The sequence below is a fragment of the Coloeus monedula genome (assembly GCF_965178545.1).
Source record: "Coloeus monedula genome assembly, chromosome: 14".
NCBI classification, from domain to species: domain Eukaryota; kingdom Metazoa; phylum Chordata; class Aves; order Passeriformes; family Corvidae; genus Coloeus; species Coloeus monedula.
In genome coordinates this window covers 14,457,055-14,475,364 of record NC_138794.1, presented here as the reverse complement: position 1 = coordinate 14,475,364, position 18,310 = coordinate 14,457,055, and the positions used below count along the sequence as shown (strand labels likewise).

Below are 18,310 nucleotides of genomic sequence, written 5' to 3'. Positions count from 1 at the left end.
TGACAAACTTATTTCCTGACTTACTCAAATATAGGCAAAGCCAAAAAGAGTATGTTGTGTGGGAAAAGTGATGGGCTTCTGTAGAAAAACCCACACAACACTGTCTGGTATTTTTAGTTCTAGGGAAATACTATTATACTACAATAAAATGAGTGTTTGTCAGCTAGGAATGGCTATCAGTATGTTCACACATACCGATATGTGTGTCTTCTGTGTCTAATGAGGAAAAGACAATTAAAATATGCTATGTAAATATTTGCTTTCTAACAGTCATTAAGGCTTTGAAGAAAAAAAAAAGTTGCTTAAGTTGAAATACAATGACTGATTTATTTTTCTCCAGCAATGAGTTTATTACAACCATGAGATGTCACTGAAGAGGTTTTCAGTGGATAGGGTCATTAACTCTCTGCATCTGATACCTTTTATGTTCTCCTGGTTTTTTTTCCCTTCACTCCATTTCAATTCCTGCACTATACAACAGGACAGCACTGTTCACATGGCCAAGTTTCAGCCTCACTTGGAGGATCCTGGCACAGTTACTCAGAGACACCACTACCTTCTGTAAGAATGTTGTATGACTACTCTGTCCTACTGATGGGTGGTATGCACAGCAAGAGGTACTGTCAGTTAATTGCCACCTAACCTGCATTGTCCAGGGCACCTTTTCCTGACCAACTTTTCAATATGCTTTTGTCCCACTCCACAGTGGTGAGGGCATTCTGTAAGTAAAGAGTATTTTCTTTATGATTCTTTTCTATCTATACACAGAACTAGCTCTATCATACACCCTCCCCATATTCCCTCATGACACATTTTGACATATATCTAGTTTTATTCTATTACAAACCTCAAAATTGCCCCTGAAAGGGCCTCTGAATGATGTTCCATCCAATCCCGATGAAATGTAACGGATGTGAGGGTAGCCCGCCATGTCTGGTACCTATTCAAACAGCAGATGTTAAGTTAAACCTATTCAGAACAGTTTCAGTATTTTACTGTTCACTTTGAAAAATATAAGTTCCTTTTGCTTTCATTGAATCACTTATTATTTATACTCCTCAGCCTGAGCATACGATTCCAACTGACAGCACAAGACAAACACCACTCTGACACATCTAAACGTAACCAGAAGCAAAACAGAAGTGAGACTAGATCTCTCCTGTAATCTCTCCACATCTTCATTACAATTCCCAAGTCCCAAAATCTCAACCTACATTATATAAACCACCATAAATATCTACCTATTTTTGTAAACAGAACACCTAACAGCTACATACGAAGTTACAAAGAGGACTCGCTATAGATTCTCAAATGTAAGCTTTTGGTACCACAGGAGAAACAAGCCTAAAAAACTCAGTCTGGAAGAAGCAGCCAATATTCTTATCTCACTCAAACAACTGAACATCTTCAGACACACTTCAACTTCAGAGGCAGATAAAAATTAGCACTCAAAACTTGCATCTAAGGTCACAGTTAACACTACATTCAAGCAACCACTAACCTTCTTGCACAGTAAGAGATATAAGCAGTGAACAAAAGACCAGTGTTCAGTGCTATATCCCACAGGCCCTTCATGCACCAGCACTTTCCATACAGCAAAGCTGAAGGATAGTTAATATAGCAGGGACCACCTCCACAGCAGGGCTGCTGCATTCCTTTTTTACCCCAGCAAGATGAGTGAATAATGGTATTGATTTTTTGTCAGAAATATACCAGTAGCAATTTTTAATGAACAGGTGAAATAAACCCAAAATGATCAGCAGATTCAGTTCACTCAATCCCACAGCACACCGAGAGAAGACTGTCAGCAGCAATCCATTTGGAAATACTTGAATGCTACCAGCTGATAATGCCTCTGCTGCTGTATATGACAGCTCAAAATTCATCTCATGAGGCTGTCCACAGATCAGATATCCCAGATACTATTCATGATGTCAAGTATTCACATGCCACTTTTCTTCTTTCCATCCAACACTTCCAAGTTTAACACATAAAGGTGTAAAACTCAATGAATGCACTGTGGAAAAGCAGACCTAGACAAAGCTCCCCACATCAAATAAAAGAGCAATAAGCTAGCTACCTTTCTACAGTTTTCAAATCCAGTCTTGTAACTAAAAGCTGACAGGGATAGAAAAGATTTCTCTGCCCTAAATATTTTTTTTCCAGAAAAGAAAGGCAGAATCTGATTATTTTAAAGCAGTTTACATGGTGCTTGTCAAATGATGATGTAGTGCCAACATCCTCCACAAACACAGCCAGAACACTGGTCTTGAATTTTAACAAACCAGAGTAACAGAAACCAAAGATGCATATTCATGTCCATATCAAAACACTTCATCTAAGTAATATTTGCTGGTATCATAGGTCTTACTGTCTGATAACATAAACCGTGGCTGTAACTAAGGAATTTTGGGGGAGGAGACTAAAAATATGCTGATTTGTAAGAAATCTGTCTCAGATAATCACTGATTTATGATTCATTCTGCATATAAATGTGTAATTCTACTTCAGCTTTCAATTACCGAAAATGCATTTAAGGAACTAGGTCACTCACTCACATTATGAACATACTTACTGTGCCAGGTTTTTACTAGGCATAGACCTGTCTGGCATAATTTGGAAAATTTTATTGTCTATTACAACATTGTGAATTGATGGCCACCACTCAGAGGAAGGAAACTCCTGACAAAAACTAGCCTAAGTCTCAGAAGTGATATTCAATGCCTGGTCCTTTATTGACCAGAATTTGAAATCAGTCTTCTGGAAAACAATGCATCTGATAGTGCAGATATTACATCATTACAAGAGGTGCAAAGTCACAGATGTATTGCTGTAATTCCATAATTAGAGTTTCAATTGCCCCAACAGTCAGTTTATCAACTGCAGTGACATGCACCTGGACAGGTCTTCTACTTGGAAGAAATTCTGCTATTGGAGACTAAGAAACCTACTAAATTTAATTTTAACAGTACAAAACCAAACTTGTTCAGAGTACCTATCACAATTAACTACTGAACTCAAGACAACAAATGTTGTGTGGGACAATGTGTTTTCATGCTAATAAATGGGCCTTCATATTATCTTGATGGGGATGGCATAACATCTCTGCTAAATTACCTGAACATACATTATATACAGGCTCTTTTATAAAATACCCTCAGAGCACACCTTACATTTCTGGCCAGGTAAAATGGTACTCTGAAAAAATGTCTCTAAGAAAAAAATCAAAACAGTTCTTTTACACCTGCAGAATAAGCAGTCTGCTAACACAGCAAGATTTTAACTAAGAACATTTGCAACTACAAGATGGAGAAAATATTTGCAAGAGAGAACTACCAATAATACCCAACTAAGAACAGTCTTACTAAAATCCCTTTGACAGTTTCAAAGTTTCAAATGCAAAAAGATATCAGCTCTCTTGAAAGAGCTTCACACAAATGAAAGTTTGTTTTCACTAAGCTTTCATATAAGAAAAAAGGAAAAGGTTAAAGCTAATGAAGAATGTAAGCAGTTAAAGGTAATGCCAGTCTGCACTAAGTGTTTGTATATATTCTTTTGGATACAGACAAATTAAAATATATACTTTAAAGCAGTATATTCTGGACGTGCAAATTCCAGCACAAGTCTGCCAAGAATTGTAGAAGTATCATTTGTTTCTTGTTTTGCACTTTCTATTGACACTTCCTATGACCACAAAAATCTGCAGCAACTAAAACAATTCAAGGCTAAGTCTGAACCATTTACAACACAAACATTCTCAACAGTTTGAAACACCTAACCTGCAGAGAAGACTTTCTTCCTTGCTACTTCTCCCCTTTAAATACCCTCTGTCTTTGCAGGATCTTTCAGCTTTTCAGTTGCCAGAGTCAGTGGAGAAATTCCTGCCCTGTATGGTACTACTTATCTTGTCCACCCAGCCTTCATGGTTCACATTAAGTATGATCATCATATGTATTAAAACAAATCCCCAGTGTAAGCCTTTTCAGATAACTAACTGCTCAGCTACCATCAATATACAAAAAGTAGTAAAGCTCATCAATTAATGTCTTAATAAGCCAAATTCAAACAAGGAAAAGCTGCAGTCTTCATACAAAAGCAGTGGGTGAAGTAACAAGTACTATCTGCTGCATAGATAAAACCTAGTGGTACCTGTGTCTGAGGGGAACATGAAATGAGCGCTCTTCAATAGCCTGTATTCTACAAAAAAATAAAGAACAGTAATTCATGTTTATATTAAGAAAAAAAGAAGAAGCTGCAGGACAAAATTCCATTTTCTTAAAAATGCAATTCTCTTTGATGCAGCTAATCAAGGCTATTTCAAACCTGAAGTTCATCTTGAACTACTATCACTATATCAAATTACAGCCTTAACTGTCCAGGTATTTTACAGAAACTTGTTGGCTTTTGGGGTACAGAGCAGTTGCATCTCTTAGAGCTGCAATACCTGCATGACTACACTCTGAGCAATATTATTCTGACCAGCACACAACCACCATAATGTGCTGGGACCTACTGGCCTACACCTCCAAATCCCTACTGATTTTCACAACTAAGTGTAAAGACAGCCTCAAACACACTGAATCAATCCACACGTAATGGAACAAAACAGTAAGGCTCTGCAATAGAAGAAAAAGGGGGCACAGCATATTGAAAGCTGGATGTGAAACACCTGAGAGAGATTAAGGTACCATAAGAAACTTTAGGTTTGCTTGGGGTTTGTGTGGGGCTTTTGTTGTTTTGTTTGTTGCTGCGGGGGGGTTGTTTGTTTGGGGTTTTGGTTCTTTTAAAATATGATCCAAAGATCTCCCTCAGACTGAGAAGCTGCAGGTTCACAGATAAATTAAGGAATCTTCTCAAGGCTTGCATCAACTCTAGAGATATTTATTACACCATACCTAGCAAACTACAAAGTCCAAATAATTCCCCCACCACTACCCTGAAATTCACATTCAACAGGACACTACTCAAAAGGGCAGAAGCAGCTAGAGTCAAGAGTCTGAACACCGTACGCCATAATGAATTACAGAAATTGCCATCCTGCCCACCCTGATGTGGTAAACAGTGCCAGAACCCCAAGTCAAAAAGCCTTTCATTAACAGCGGCAAAAAAGCAGCCAAAGGAAGCCAGAGTAAACAGAAATAGAAGTGGCATCTAACAACAAACACTGGCATCAGAGAAGAACAGAGGAACAGATAAAAAGCCTTTGTGTCCTGCATCCTTCTTGTCTAATGTTTCATTAGTTATGCCATGCACTGATCTTCACTTGAGTCTTCCTTAAAATGATCAGTTAGCAGAATGGGTATTTGTCCAGAATGGATTTCATTCAACAGCTCTTTCCTCAGCACACACATGGCCTTAAAACAGTAGCGAACACAAAGTCTAAGCTATGGTCACAAAGTAATTATATTAAATCAAGGAGGGAAGCAGCCTGACCCTTGGATACATAGATATCAAGAAAGCTCTTCCTAACCGCTTTCAATCTAGGACTTCTCCTAAAACACCACTTAAACAGGTAAAAATCTCTTCCAAACTAGTAGAAAAGGAGATTTTTTTTTCCCCCAACCCTCTATTTAGACTGTCAAAGCTGCTGAATACCTTCCCCCACATATTTTTATCATTTTGTCTCCCTGAGGATTAAAACTGCAGTCTGCATTCCAGCACTGAGTAGATGAAGATTTGGTCATCTACATCTAATTAAAATCAGAAACTGATAGAGTACTAATGTCATTGAAGCCCAAATAATCCATTATGTCCTTTACAGTCTGGTGGTAGTTTGAAGGGGTTTCAGTACTCCACATAAAAAAGGCACACTGCCAATTGTGCTGCAAGCCATTTCAGAAAGCAGATTCTAATATTAATGAAATTCTTAGCAGAGTGACTGCATCAGTTACTTTAAAAGACAGCCCCTCTCAAAAAAAAGAGAATAGTTTATGATATCTGCATCAAAGAATATGACTCATGAAACTTCTATTTAGTACCCTCTGTACGTAAAGAAGGAAGCATTTCTTAGGACATTAACGACTTTGCAGAGGGACTCTAATCACAGTTCAGCCCCTCCTCTCCCACCCCTACTCCTAAAGTTACAAAGAAAAAAACAGGTGACAGATACAAATAATCTGTTGCCTAAAACAGCACTTATGTTTAAAATCCAGTCAAGTTTGTTAGATGAAAAACTTCACTGACTACTTGCTCTCTGTTCAAAATAAGTTTTGCTGACAGATCTGCTGTACTCTCACACACAAGCGAACAAAACCTGTGACTTTCATTATTGCCATAGCAGGGGTAGAGTCATCAAAAGGCATTTGTAATGCTTTGAACTCACTGTATATATAACTTCTAGCAGTGCTCTAACCTGCCTTCATGTTCTTCTAGTGTGTGAATACACTTAAAATTAGTCAAAGACTCGACACAACTTCAAAGCTGTAACGCTCAATCTGATCACAGCGGGGTTCAAACCACATCCCAAACACTTGAGGAAGTGCTGCTTAGAGCAGTCTGTTCATGATAAAAAATGCTGTCAGTGCAGTGTGTGCAAAGCCTCAAAACACAACTTCAGTTTCACTCAGCAACTCATTAATTACTGTTATGAGGATCAAATATCCCTACATAAACACTTGCACAAATTTCTGTAGACTTAAAGACCCTTATATCATCTGCCACTTTTACCAATTAGAAACTGTAGTTACCAAGCAGAAGAGCAGAAATCCCTAAAATATTTTATCACACATTCAGGAAATACTTCTGAACGTTCTCTATCATAGTTTTCTTCTCTTCTACTGCTAAAAAGATGAAAAAGAGTGGGGTGCCAACTAACTGCTTATGTATTTTACATTTTAACTGCAGGAATACCCCAATTAAAATACAATTAGAAGTTTCTCATCACACTGTAATATGAGGATCATCACAACTCCTAAGTTTCTAGAAACTTCATGGTGACAATTGAAGTAAATCCCACAGATGACTTACTAGCCCTGACAGAAAACAAGCTAAAAGAGGCACAGGTTTAACTTGTTGCCTCCTAACACAACTACAGTTCCCTGAACTATTAGGAGGGAAGCTAAAGCAGCTGATGTTATCTGTTACAGTACAACACATGAAATCAATGTGAGAGAGTAAAGCCATCTTTCATCCACTTGAAAAAGCAGACACCTAACTGAAGAATGCAGAAAAACTTAATTTGAAGAGATGACACACAGGAGACAGTTATGCAAGAAGAATCTCATTAGCTACACTAAAATATCAAATTCTACAGACTGCTTTAGAAAGTCTGTGCTAAATATGAAAGCAGCATCCAAGAGCGACCAACTCTCATGTATCAGGGAGGTACTTAAGGATTATCATATCTGGTAGTTAAAGAGTGAGGAACACGCAATGCAAGACCAGACTGGAGACAGTTACTAGAGTTTGGTTGTAAATTTACAGTTCAAGCCCCAGATGTCAATTCAGGCTACTAACAGAGAAATTTTGAAAGGATGAGACTTGCAGGGTTTTTTTAAATTATAATTTTAGCATTCATTTACAGACGATCTCACAATTTTAACTAACTAGCTTTAAGAGGATTAAACATTATTGCTTGACCACACAGAAACACTAAATATACTCAGCTAAACTAAATTTGTTTCTCCATGAATTTTCATTAAACAAAATTTTAAAAAATTTTAACTAAACCTGTAAGCATTCTTTCAAAAACAATACTTCGTAACAAGAGTAAAGATATGCTGGTTTGTTTTGGTTTTTTCTACTGCAGACTACAAAAATGATGTTTAACAGGGGACTATCTTACCCTCACACTTCCTGCAGGTTGTAACACTTCATGCTACAAAATCATATACTTTATCACATAGAATTAGGTTGATGAATAACATATCATTTGAAGACAATCAAATCTCTATCTGGAATTCTAACTGTGTGTATACACACCTTAAAAAGAAAGAATCGGTGCTAATACTCATGCACTGGGTGGAAAGTTGGTACCTTTAATAATCCAAAACTCAATAAAGAATAATCTGAACTTTAAAAATCAGATGCAGAGGGTCAATGCATTGCAATGCAAGTGACAATTTAATTCAAGTATGTTTCATTTTACAAGAGCTGAAGTTAGAAATGTAGATGTCCCTATACTGTTCTCTCACTACACAATGGGCCTGCTCAAGCTCCCTTGCTGGGAGTAACACACAGACAGACACAGTGAAATATTTTCTTATTCAGTTGAAGCACTTTTGCAGCAATGTAGACACATCCCATTTTCCTGACAAACAAAATCATAGTGACCAATGATCATAATTTTCCATAAGCTATCTCCTTACCATTAGAGGAAGAGCCCCTATTTGCAAGTGATGCAGTCGAGGAGGTGCATGGTAGTGGGCCAAGTGAGGATGCAAGGGCCCTGGAGGGTAAGTGGCTGCAGTCACACCAGCTTCAATTCCTAGTTCCCTGTCACATGAATGAAAGTGGCATTACAGTAAAGGAACAGCTTGCCTCCTATGTACAATCCCACTGCTTTGGAGAGCCTACAACACAATACAGCTACAACAGTTTTACGCAAGAATTTTTTTTAACCGTACTTAAACTTTGCTAAAGAATCCTCCTGTAACTAAAAGTTCTTTTTAAAAAAGCTGTGAAGATTTAGTATGAAAAAAATAGAGACAACTCCACATTTATTGTGCCCAGTAATATTATCCACGTGGAGTCTTCTCTGCAGCACATGCTGTGGGAGCCGCAGTTGACATTCATGCACCTCTTCACTAATGGCCAAGAGTATTTTTTTAAATAATAAATATATTGTTGAACTTAAGTGCATGCTTCATAAGTGGGCCTGATGCACTTGTAAATAAGTTCGGACAAAGAGGGGAGAGAACATACTAGCCTGTAACTCCAAACCTTAAAAAACACTAGAAATATATTTAAGATATTGAGTACTCAAAGCAGTATTTCCAACTCATATCAACATCTACAAACTTTAAACTACAGGTACATACAGCACCTTTTAAAACCACAGCCAGCATTATCAGCACTGATCAGCACATTATGGTCTCCTGTCCTGAGCCCCAAGAGCTCAAACAGTGTCTGATTACTCACCAGGCAGATCTCTCAGGAGCCTGTCGAGGATGGGAAGACATAGTCTGAGGCACATGGATGTGATGCCCATGACCATAATTGGGATGCATTCTGTGAGGATGTGGAGGAGGCCGCTCATGAGCGCGTCTAAACAACAAAGAACAGCCACCATTAATTTCACATACTTTTTAGTATGAGGAAACCAACACCCATAACGAAAATGTTGCAGACTGAGCTACTACAGTGCCTTTAAAATAAGAAGCTCCCCATGCAGTATTTTAATTTCCACTTTAGATATAAGTTACAAACTAATTTTAACACAGATTTCGTATTCAAAGCCAGCTTCAGCTACAGTGATCTGCCCCTCACTTGGCAGACACGACTACAGAGCCTGACAAAGTGTTTAATCCCAACCTCAGCAAGCAGGTAGGAAAGTGAGGGCTACATGACAGTCATGTTCAGATTTGGTGCCATTCACAGCTCTGCAGCAGATTATTTCTAGAAAACGATACCAGCAAAAGTAATTAGGGGAAACTTAATACACTAATCAGAGGACATTTTCCTTCAAACATGTTTGCATCACAGCTCAGGTAATAAGAGCACACAGTTTTTCTCCACGCCAGCTGCTGCAGAACAACTATGGATTTGAAAAAAAAACCTTGCTGGCTGATTTCTGTTACTTTACCACTTCCCACTTTACCTACTTTACCACAGAAAGAAATAGATTAGGATTTTTCTTTCCATTGCTTTCAATGCAGAAAGGATGGTTTATTATTCAACCTAAAAACTTGGATTTTACCAAAAGCAGGATACATTCTCCAGGTTCAGTACCACCTTAAACTACTTGATGAAGTAGACCAAATATTTTGTAAATTTCCATGTCTAGAGAGGCAAAAATGTACTTAACAGCAAACTATTCTAATCAAGTAACTATGGGGAAAAAATCTGGAAGAACACATTGGAAAAAAAAAAAAAGAAAAAGGAGGGAAAGAGCGGGGAAAGAGCGGGGAAAGAGCGGGGAAAGAGCGGGGAAAGAGCGGGGAAAGAGCGGGGAAAGAGCGGGGAAAGAGCGGGGAAAGAGCGGGGAAAGAGCGGGGAAAGAGCGGGGAAAGAGCGGGGAAAGAGCGGGGAAAGAGCGGGGAAAGAGCGGGGAAAGAGCGGGGAAAGAGCGGGGAAAGAGCGGGGAAAGAGCGGGGAAAGAGCGGGGAAAGAGCGGGGAAAGAGCGGGGAAAGAGCGGGGAAAGAGCGGGGAAAGAGCGGGGAAAGAGCGGGGAAAGAGCGGGGAAAGAGCGGGGAAAGAGCGGGGAAAGAGCGGGGAAAGAGCGGGGAAAGAGCGGGGAAAGAGCGGGGAAAGAGCGGGGAAAGAGCGGGGAAAGAGCGGGGAAAGAGCGGGGAAAGAGCGGGGAAAGAGCGGGGAAAGAGCGGGGAAAGAGCGGGGAAAGAGCGGGGAAAGAGCGGGGAAAGAGCGGGGAAAGAGCGGGGAAAGAGCGGGGAAAGAGCGGGGAAAGAGCGGGGAAAGAGCGGGGAAAGAGCGGGGAAAGAGCGGGGAAAGAGCGGGGAAAGAGCGGGGAAAGAGCGGGGAAAGAGCGGGGAAAGAGCGGGGAAAGAGCGGGGAAAGAGCGGGGAAAGAGCGGGGAAAGAGCGGGGAAAGAGCGGGGAAAGAGCGGGGAAAGAGCGGGGAAAGAGCGGGGAAAGAGCGGGGAAAGAGCGGGGAAAGAGCGGGGAAAGAGCGGGGAAAGAGCGGGGAAAGAGCGGGGAAAGAGCGGGGAAAGAGCGGGGAAAGAGCGGGGAAAGAGCGGGGAAAGAGCGGGGAAAGAGCGGGGAAAGAGCGGGGAAAGAGCGGGGAAAGAGCGGGGAAAGAGCGGGGAAAGAGCGGGGAAAGAGCGGGGAAAGAGCGGGGAAAGAGCGGGGAAAGAGCGGGGAAAGAGCGGGGAAAGAGCGGGGAAAGAGCGGGGAAAGAGCGGGGAAAGAGCGGGGAAAGAGCGGGGAAAGAGCGGGGAAAGAGCGGGGAAAGAGCGGGGAAAGAGCGGGGAAAGAGCGGGGAAAGAGCGGGGAAAGAGCGGGGAAAGAGCGGGGAAAGAGCGGGGAAAGAGCGGGGAAAGAGCGGGGAAAGAGCGGGGAAAGAGCGGGGAAAGAGCGGGGAAAGAGCGGGGAAAGAGCGGGGAAAGAGCGGGGAAAGAGCGGGGAAAGAGCGGGGAAAGAGCGGGGAAAGAGCGGGGAAAGAGCGGGGAAAGAGCGGGGAAAGAGCGGGGAAAGAGCGGGGAAAGAGCGGGGAAAGAGCGGGGAAAGAGCCTCATTTTCCCTAAACTGAGTCTTAATCTAAAAGAAACATCTTTAAATTACAGAATTAATTTATAAATGTGAAACTCCTAAATAATTTATAAATGCTGTCCATCCCACAATCTTTATGGGTGGGTAATTAGATAAAAATTAAACAGAAAGCCCATATACAAATGCAGTTATACAAATGCAGTGCACCTTGATACACTGTGCCTCCTGCACATTTTAGGGACAATTCCACAACCCTAAGGAAGTTACAGCTGTTGCACTCACATTTGAGACACAACAGTGAGAAGAGGAGACTAACCAATCTCTACCTGCAATCCTGAAAAGGTCCTATATTGTTGGACAGGAAGTATACAAGGTATTAACCCTTAGGTTATGTGTAGAAATGAAGGATGAAACAACATGTTAAGAACACTTCAAGATTCCAGGACACAGAACTGAAGGAACTGCAAGCCTGCTGGCAGCCTCAAGTCTGTATTCGGTAACAGAGCAATATACACCACTTTCTGGCTGTCAGTATAATTTGATTTATAGGAGGCTGGGCCAAGATAATTTCAAGATTGATTTTGCACATGATTTGAATGAGAATTAGAGAGGGGGAAAAAAAAGACCAAGAGCAGAACAATTCTATACAGTTACAAGCCAAACTATAAGAGGAGAAATGTCACTGAGCAAACTGGCACTGTCTGACCCAAGACTGGTGACTTCAGAGAGAATGTCAAGGAAGAACCTATCAACATTTGCCTACAATTTCTATACATAGAAAGGAAATTCACTAAGCTAAGAAATGCCAATATTCACAACTCCAGTCCCCAAACTACTGGAAAACTTCCAGATCTGGTAAGACAGCTAGCACTATTATTTTTCCTTAAAATGCTATCTTGCTCTCTCACAGCCACTGGCTTCTCTTATGTGCCATTTGTGGCAGTTACTGCCTATAGATATTTATATAAATAACCTGGAAACTGCCTCAAAAGTTGCAGTTAAAGCAGAATTCTCTTTAAGCATTAACTTCTAAATGAGTTTTAAGTTAGTTATGAGTCAAATTTGTATAACAAAGTTAGGAGCAACAACTAGAGAGCTCATTCTTGGAATTCTCTTAGATATTTAAACACATTACCTCCAGAATTCAAACAAGTTCAGCCACTCTGTGAATACAAAGCTACTACTGACCTGCTATCCATTGACACTAGTAACAACAATCTAGTTAAGCAACAACAGTAGCATGTCTTAGTATCACCAAAGCTACATTTCAACATTGATCACATTCTCAGTCTCCTCTTCGAAAGCAAAAGGCAGAGTAAATACATGTCTCTAATCGGAATTAAACCTGGTAAATGGTCCCTTATGATAATTTATTCATTTTATTTGAAAGTATTAGTTACATAAAAAGAATCTTAACTGCATCAACAAGGCAAAACATGCTGTCAAGGAACATTTGACCAGAGTTTATGATGTACCCTCCAGGCTGTCCAGCTTGAAAAGAATTCCTGCTTAGTATGCAGAGGATGAGTAAAGGGCAAGAGAAACAAGCTCCCCTTATCTTCCATGCCCCATTCACGCCTTACCTGGAGACACTACTGAGAGATATAACAGAGCAGGATCAGTCCTAATGCTCACGTGACTGTGATGATTTGTGAAGACACTTCTTACCACGGTTTAACACTAACAGTTCCTAACCATGCAATTAACAGTTTGAGATTCACATGCAACATTTTACAAACCTGAGAGAAATTAATTATATGTTTAGATACGGTTCTGAGTACATTTGTGACATACGTTGGGTGTTGCATCATTCTTCTTCTCTGGACCTCCATCCTCTGGATCACTTCATGAGGATGTAGCCTCTGTGCTGGAGGTGCTGTTGCAGGGATGTGATGGGATATAGGCTGGTGTGTTGCAGGGAGATGCTGTGGTATTGGAGCAGCTGCATTGGCTAAGGGATGAGTTGGTGGTGGAGGTGGAACAGGATGAGAAGACGCATGAGAGGAGATTGAAGGATGAAAGGGATGCACTGGATGAGGGATAACATAATCCACTTGAGGTGGAGGCTGTGGCTGTGGAGGAGGATTTCCATGAGAGTGAGGACATGCAGAAGCTTGATGGTGAAGAGGTCTGGTCAAGGAAGCATCTGCAATGAAAACATCACATGCTTTTAATTTGGTCAATTGAAGGTTTTGACTGAAATTTATTTTAAGTATCTTCACACAGGTGTTTCAGTATTATTCCACCCATTTAAACTGTGGCAACATGGCAATATGTGTTTATGCAATTTTTAAATAAAGTGATTCTAGCAAGATATCCTCCAAGAAACCTGTATTTTCTGCAGCCAAAAGCATTCTGTTTTCCAATACTGGCAAAAAACAAAACAAAACAAGAAATCTGTGTGATACACACTGGAAAAGGTGCATGGAAAGGTCTGGGTTGGAAGGGACCTTAAAAATTACCTTGTTCCAACCCCCTGCCATGGACAGGAACACCTTCAACTAGACAAGGCTGCTCCAAGCCATGTCCAGCCTGGCCCTGAACACTTCCAAGGATGGGGCAAACACAGCTTCTCTGGGCAAGCTGTGCCACAGTGTCACCACTCTCACAGGGAGGAATTTCTTCCTTAAACCCAATCTAAACCTACTCTCTTCCAGTTTAAAGCCATTCCCCCTTTTCCTATCACTACATGCCCTTGTCAAAAGTCCCTCTTCAGCTCTCCTAGAGCCCCTTTAGACACGGGAAGGTGCTATAAGGTCTCCCCAGAGCCTTCTCTTTGCCAGGCTGAACAACTCCAACTCTTTCAGCCTGTCCCTGCAGCAGAGGTGTTCCAGCCCTCTGAGCACTTTCATGGTCCTCCCTACAGACTCACTCCAACAGGCTTGTCCTTCTTGTGCTGAGGAGCCCAAACCTGAAGCAGTATTCCAGGTGGGGTCTCATGAAAGAGAAGTAGAAGGGGAGAATCCCCTTCCAACTTTACTTTACATTTGTTGTTTAAGTTTTAAAGTTCAATCCCCTCCCCCCTTTCCAGGTTCACTATTCTATAGAGACAATAAAATCCAAAAAAAGAAATCACAATCAAAGAAATTATTCTTCTAGAGCAGATCTCACTCTGAGTATGGGACAAGGGACCACAACCAAGGAAAAGTAAATAAAAAGCCAGTGCTAGAATACAATGGACACAAAAAATATTTTCATAGTAAATACAGTTTTGAACTCTCAATGCTATTATGGTCACTCAGAAGAAAATATTTTAACTTTACCTTGATCCTGTTCAAACCCCCTGCTTAAGATGAGCTGTTTATATTATTTCTTTATCCATGTTTTGTTAGGCCAGTTCTAGGATCAACGCAAGCAGGCAGGAGGTGTTTCCCACGCTGCCAGGGCAGCTGTGCCAGCAGTACTTACAAGGAGAATGCATGTAATGGCGGCAGGAGGAGAGCGATGCCTGGGGCGGCGGCTGCGGCTGAGGCTGTGCCACGATGCCCGATCCGTACCCGTCTATCGCCAGCGACTGGCTGGGCCCAGCGCCCGCCTGGTGCCCGTAGAGCGTCGTGCGTGACGAAGAGCCAGGGCAGCACGGATCGAAAGCAGATGTTCCATGGAAAGCACCGCTTCCATGACTTCTGATACCGCTGCTGCTTAAGTCTACTGGCAGTGCCTGCTGCAGAAACAAACCATCTTTTTTCAAGCAACTCTTCAGACACTGAAAGCAAAGTTACGCTCAAATATCACTTTTAAAAAAATTAAAAATAAATACTATCACAAGCAACTGGGATCCAAATTTTGAAGTTTTAAGGCTTGACTTAACCATTTTTAAAATATTGTTAACATTGCTTATTCCTAAATTCTTGAATCTGGTGAGAGACTAACGTCATTACAATAGATTCTGTGAAAAATAAACACACCCCCCCACAACCAAACTAAAAACCCCAACAAAAACCCCTACAACAATAGATAAATAAGACTGAGAGTTCTGCATATTGTAATTTAAGTTACCACAGTACTGTTCTTTCTTATGACTGTATTGTTTTAAATCCGTGATTTAATTACTGAAAAAGTCTTAAAAAACAATGCTTTTAGAGGAGCAACTCTTTTATACTTCTTATATACAGCACATTAGACTTGATATTTTTCTTCCCTCAAAGCAGCTCAACAATTTGCATTGCAAAACTGCTATGATGGGCAGAATATTTCAAGGTAACTATGTTTGGTTTGCTATGCAGATACTCATCTTGCAGCCATCAAGAGGTCAGCTGTCAATGGTTACTTGTAGGATTGTCTCCCCATAAAATTTCAGGGGTTTGTGTTCATACATATATTATAGTTCAATTTTTCCTTCTAGTTCCCTTCTATAATGTCTGATGCAGAACAAGAGAGTAATTTATAATTCAGCATCCTATCCTATTCTCTCTTATCTGAAACAACTTGAAATCCCAAGTCACAAGGTGTGATGGTGAGTCACAAGGATTAAACATGCCTGCTCGTGGTAACTGGTGCCAGAACTGCTGCCTGCTCCACAAGGGGCAGGCACAGGGGGAGGCCTTTCCACAGGGCAGCTGGAATCACTGAACGAAGGAGATAGCGGGACAGCTGGGTGAGGATTGTGGTGGTGGTGGTGGTGGTGCTGGAAGTGGTGGCCATGCTGCTGAAAGCAGCTTGTATGTGGGTGCCCCAATGCATGATGAGTCTGTGAAGGTCCTCCACAAGGAGAATGCTGGGGGCAGCACGATGGTAGCCTTGGCATGGCCGGAGGGCCAGTTTCCAGTGTCGAATTAGATGCAGCTCTTCTCATTTCATCTTGAAGAGAAAGAAAGTTAATATTGAAGTGAAAGAAACTAGTAAAGGTATAAAGCAGCATCTTAAATAGAAAGAAACACCCTGTACCTCATGATTAAATATTTAACCATTTGAAAACCAGATCTAGACTATAACAAAACAAACTAGATACAAAAACTAAGATTTAGCTATACCTGCCAAATGAACCACAACTGAATGGTTCAGGTGGAAGTACTCGTGGCAACCAGTGGAGGACATGAACAGACACTTGCCTTATTCCACAAATTCAACGCATGTCATCAGCAGGGAAAGGAGGGAAGATTGTTCCTGTGGTTAGTGTGCAGAGACCTCAAATTTCTGTGCAACTGTCATCCACTCAGGTTTATTGTCCCTCAACTCATTTGCAGACAGGGCAGCTTTGTTTCAGTGAGGTCATGAGTGCTCCCTGTATATACAGCTCTATACAGGTCTGTATAAATGTGCTCCCAGCAGGTGATCCAGAGCAGGAGATACACTCAAGGAATCTAGATACATCCTACACTTCCTTACAACACACATTAAAAAAACATCTCTGTAACATACTGCAATGGGAGGCTTAATTACCAGTGAACTACATTCCACCGCCTCAAAAAGCAAGGATGTGGTTTGTTATATATAACCAAATCATTCCAACAGGCAAAAGCAGAGGGCTCCAGCAAGTTTCCTGTATCTTTATGGAGAAATCAATTATTTTTTTCACATTCCTGTCCTTTCAGCTTATTACTGTTAGGTTCAGTACTAAAAGTTCACATGGCATTTAATTTAGAGAATGCTGATTAACTTCCTCTACCTCCTTTGTACTCAGAGGCAACACAACAGCTCAAAGTTCTTATTCTGTACCTCCAGCTGAAGTACCAGCAGTGCTGCCACTGGGGAGACTGGGAGTGGTCTCTGGTGCTGCAGAGGGCTGGCTGGTGGAGACGTTTGGAGCTGCATCAGAGGCCTGCTCTGAGGTAGACGTACTGGAGCTGGTAGTGGAAGCAGAACTCACAACCTGCGGCTCCACTCGAGCTGATGTGGTTGGCACAACTGTCGGCTCTAGTGAAATAGAAGAGCTTTCATGTTCTTAAAGCTTTAAAATCTGCTGAGTCTTTTTTTATTGTTGTTGCTGCTTTTCAACTATTTTACAAGACATTCCCAATTCTGGCCTTGCCAGAAGCTAAGAAAGTCAGAACACAAAAAACCTGACAAGGCTTGTGTGTGGAAAGAAAATTTAAATTATTTTCTCTTTTTTTTTCATCTACTCAAATTTTAATAATTAACAAAATCAATTCTCAATCAAATCTGACATTTAAGTTTTATTTACTGGGTAATTATCCTTATATATATTATCCTTATAACTTTTTATGCCTACGAAGAACAGAAAAACTTCTAGATCGCTCACCAAGAACAGCATAACATCTGAACTAGCAGTACTACTTTACAAACTTCGATCATTCCAGACGCATAGTACTAAAGGCTTTAGCAAGATAAGCTTGGTTTCTAGTCTCAACACATGTTAAAAGCAGATTACCTTCTCTTAAAGGTAGATACCTGTTCATATTACACAGTGCAAAGCTAACAGTGAGCAATATATCCTGGAAATCCAAAATACTTGGATGTGTCTTGTCCTTTACCAAATAATCATAAACAAGTTAAAATTTAAAACTATATTTGGTGGCATAATTAAAATTTAGTTTTGAAAAAGACGTTAAGTTCGAAATTTCTCTTAAGTAATGACCAAGAATATGAGATACCATCAAGGGAAAATTATCAGAAACCACTCAGGTTTTTTTAGCAAAAACGTCTGCATGGAAATCAGGGGGGAAAAAAGGCATCAAAAAACTTCAAATACTTCCCTTACACAAAGTCTCAAAATAAAATATGAGTAGCTTTCAAGATTTCTCTCTATATCTAGTAGGAGTATCAGCAACTCAGCGAGCAAAGGAATAAATATATCTTCTCTTGCAAGTCTTCCAACTCATCATATTAAAAAACATGACCTGATACCTACATTTAAATTCCTCTCACTTTTAAAGTGGCATTCCAATATATTAATTTTATTTATTTTAAGGACATTTTGGGAGACACATATTAATGTTTAAATTCAGAAAACAAGAGCAACTTTGTATAGCCTACAATGAGAAGTGATCAGCCAATCCCCAGGTCAGTGGCCACACCGAGT

The 18,310-nt window shown here is 40.7% G+C and overlaps 1 protein-coding gene across 5 annotated transcripts in view; it reads right to left on the bottom strand.

Moving 5' to 3' along the window:
• RNF111 (ring finger protein 111) overlaps window positions 1-18,310 on the bottom strand; it is a 45,681-nt gene that overhangs the window by 4,581 nt on the left and 22,790 nt on the right. For 3 of the 5 annotated variants that reach the window (XM_082290995.1, XM_082290992.1, XM_082290996.1), the window contains exons 5-11: window positions 16,987-17,184; window positions 15,809-16,128; window positions 14,737-14,992; window positions 13,123-13,474; window positions 9,079-9,204; window positions 8,307-8,433; window positions 848-940 (exon numbers count right to left, since the gene is read on the bottom strand). In XM_082290995.1, the coding sequence (XP_082147121.1) occupies window positions 848-940; window positions 8,307-8,433; window positions 9,079-9,204; window positions 13,123-13,474; window positions 14,737-14,992; window positions 15,809-16,128; window positions 16,987-17,184 (1,472 nt within the window). The remainder of the gene's footprint in view (window positions 1-847; window positions 941-8,306; window positions 8,434-9,078; window positions 9,205-13,122; window positions 13,475-14,736; window positions 14,993-15,808; window positions 16,129-16,986; window positions 17,185-18,310) is intronic. The other 2 variants (XM_082290993.1, XM_082290994.1) reach the window with 1 other exon arrangement.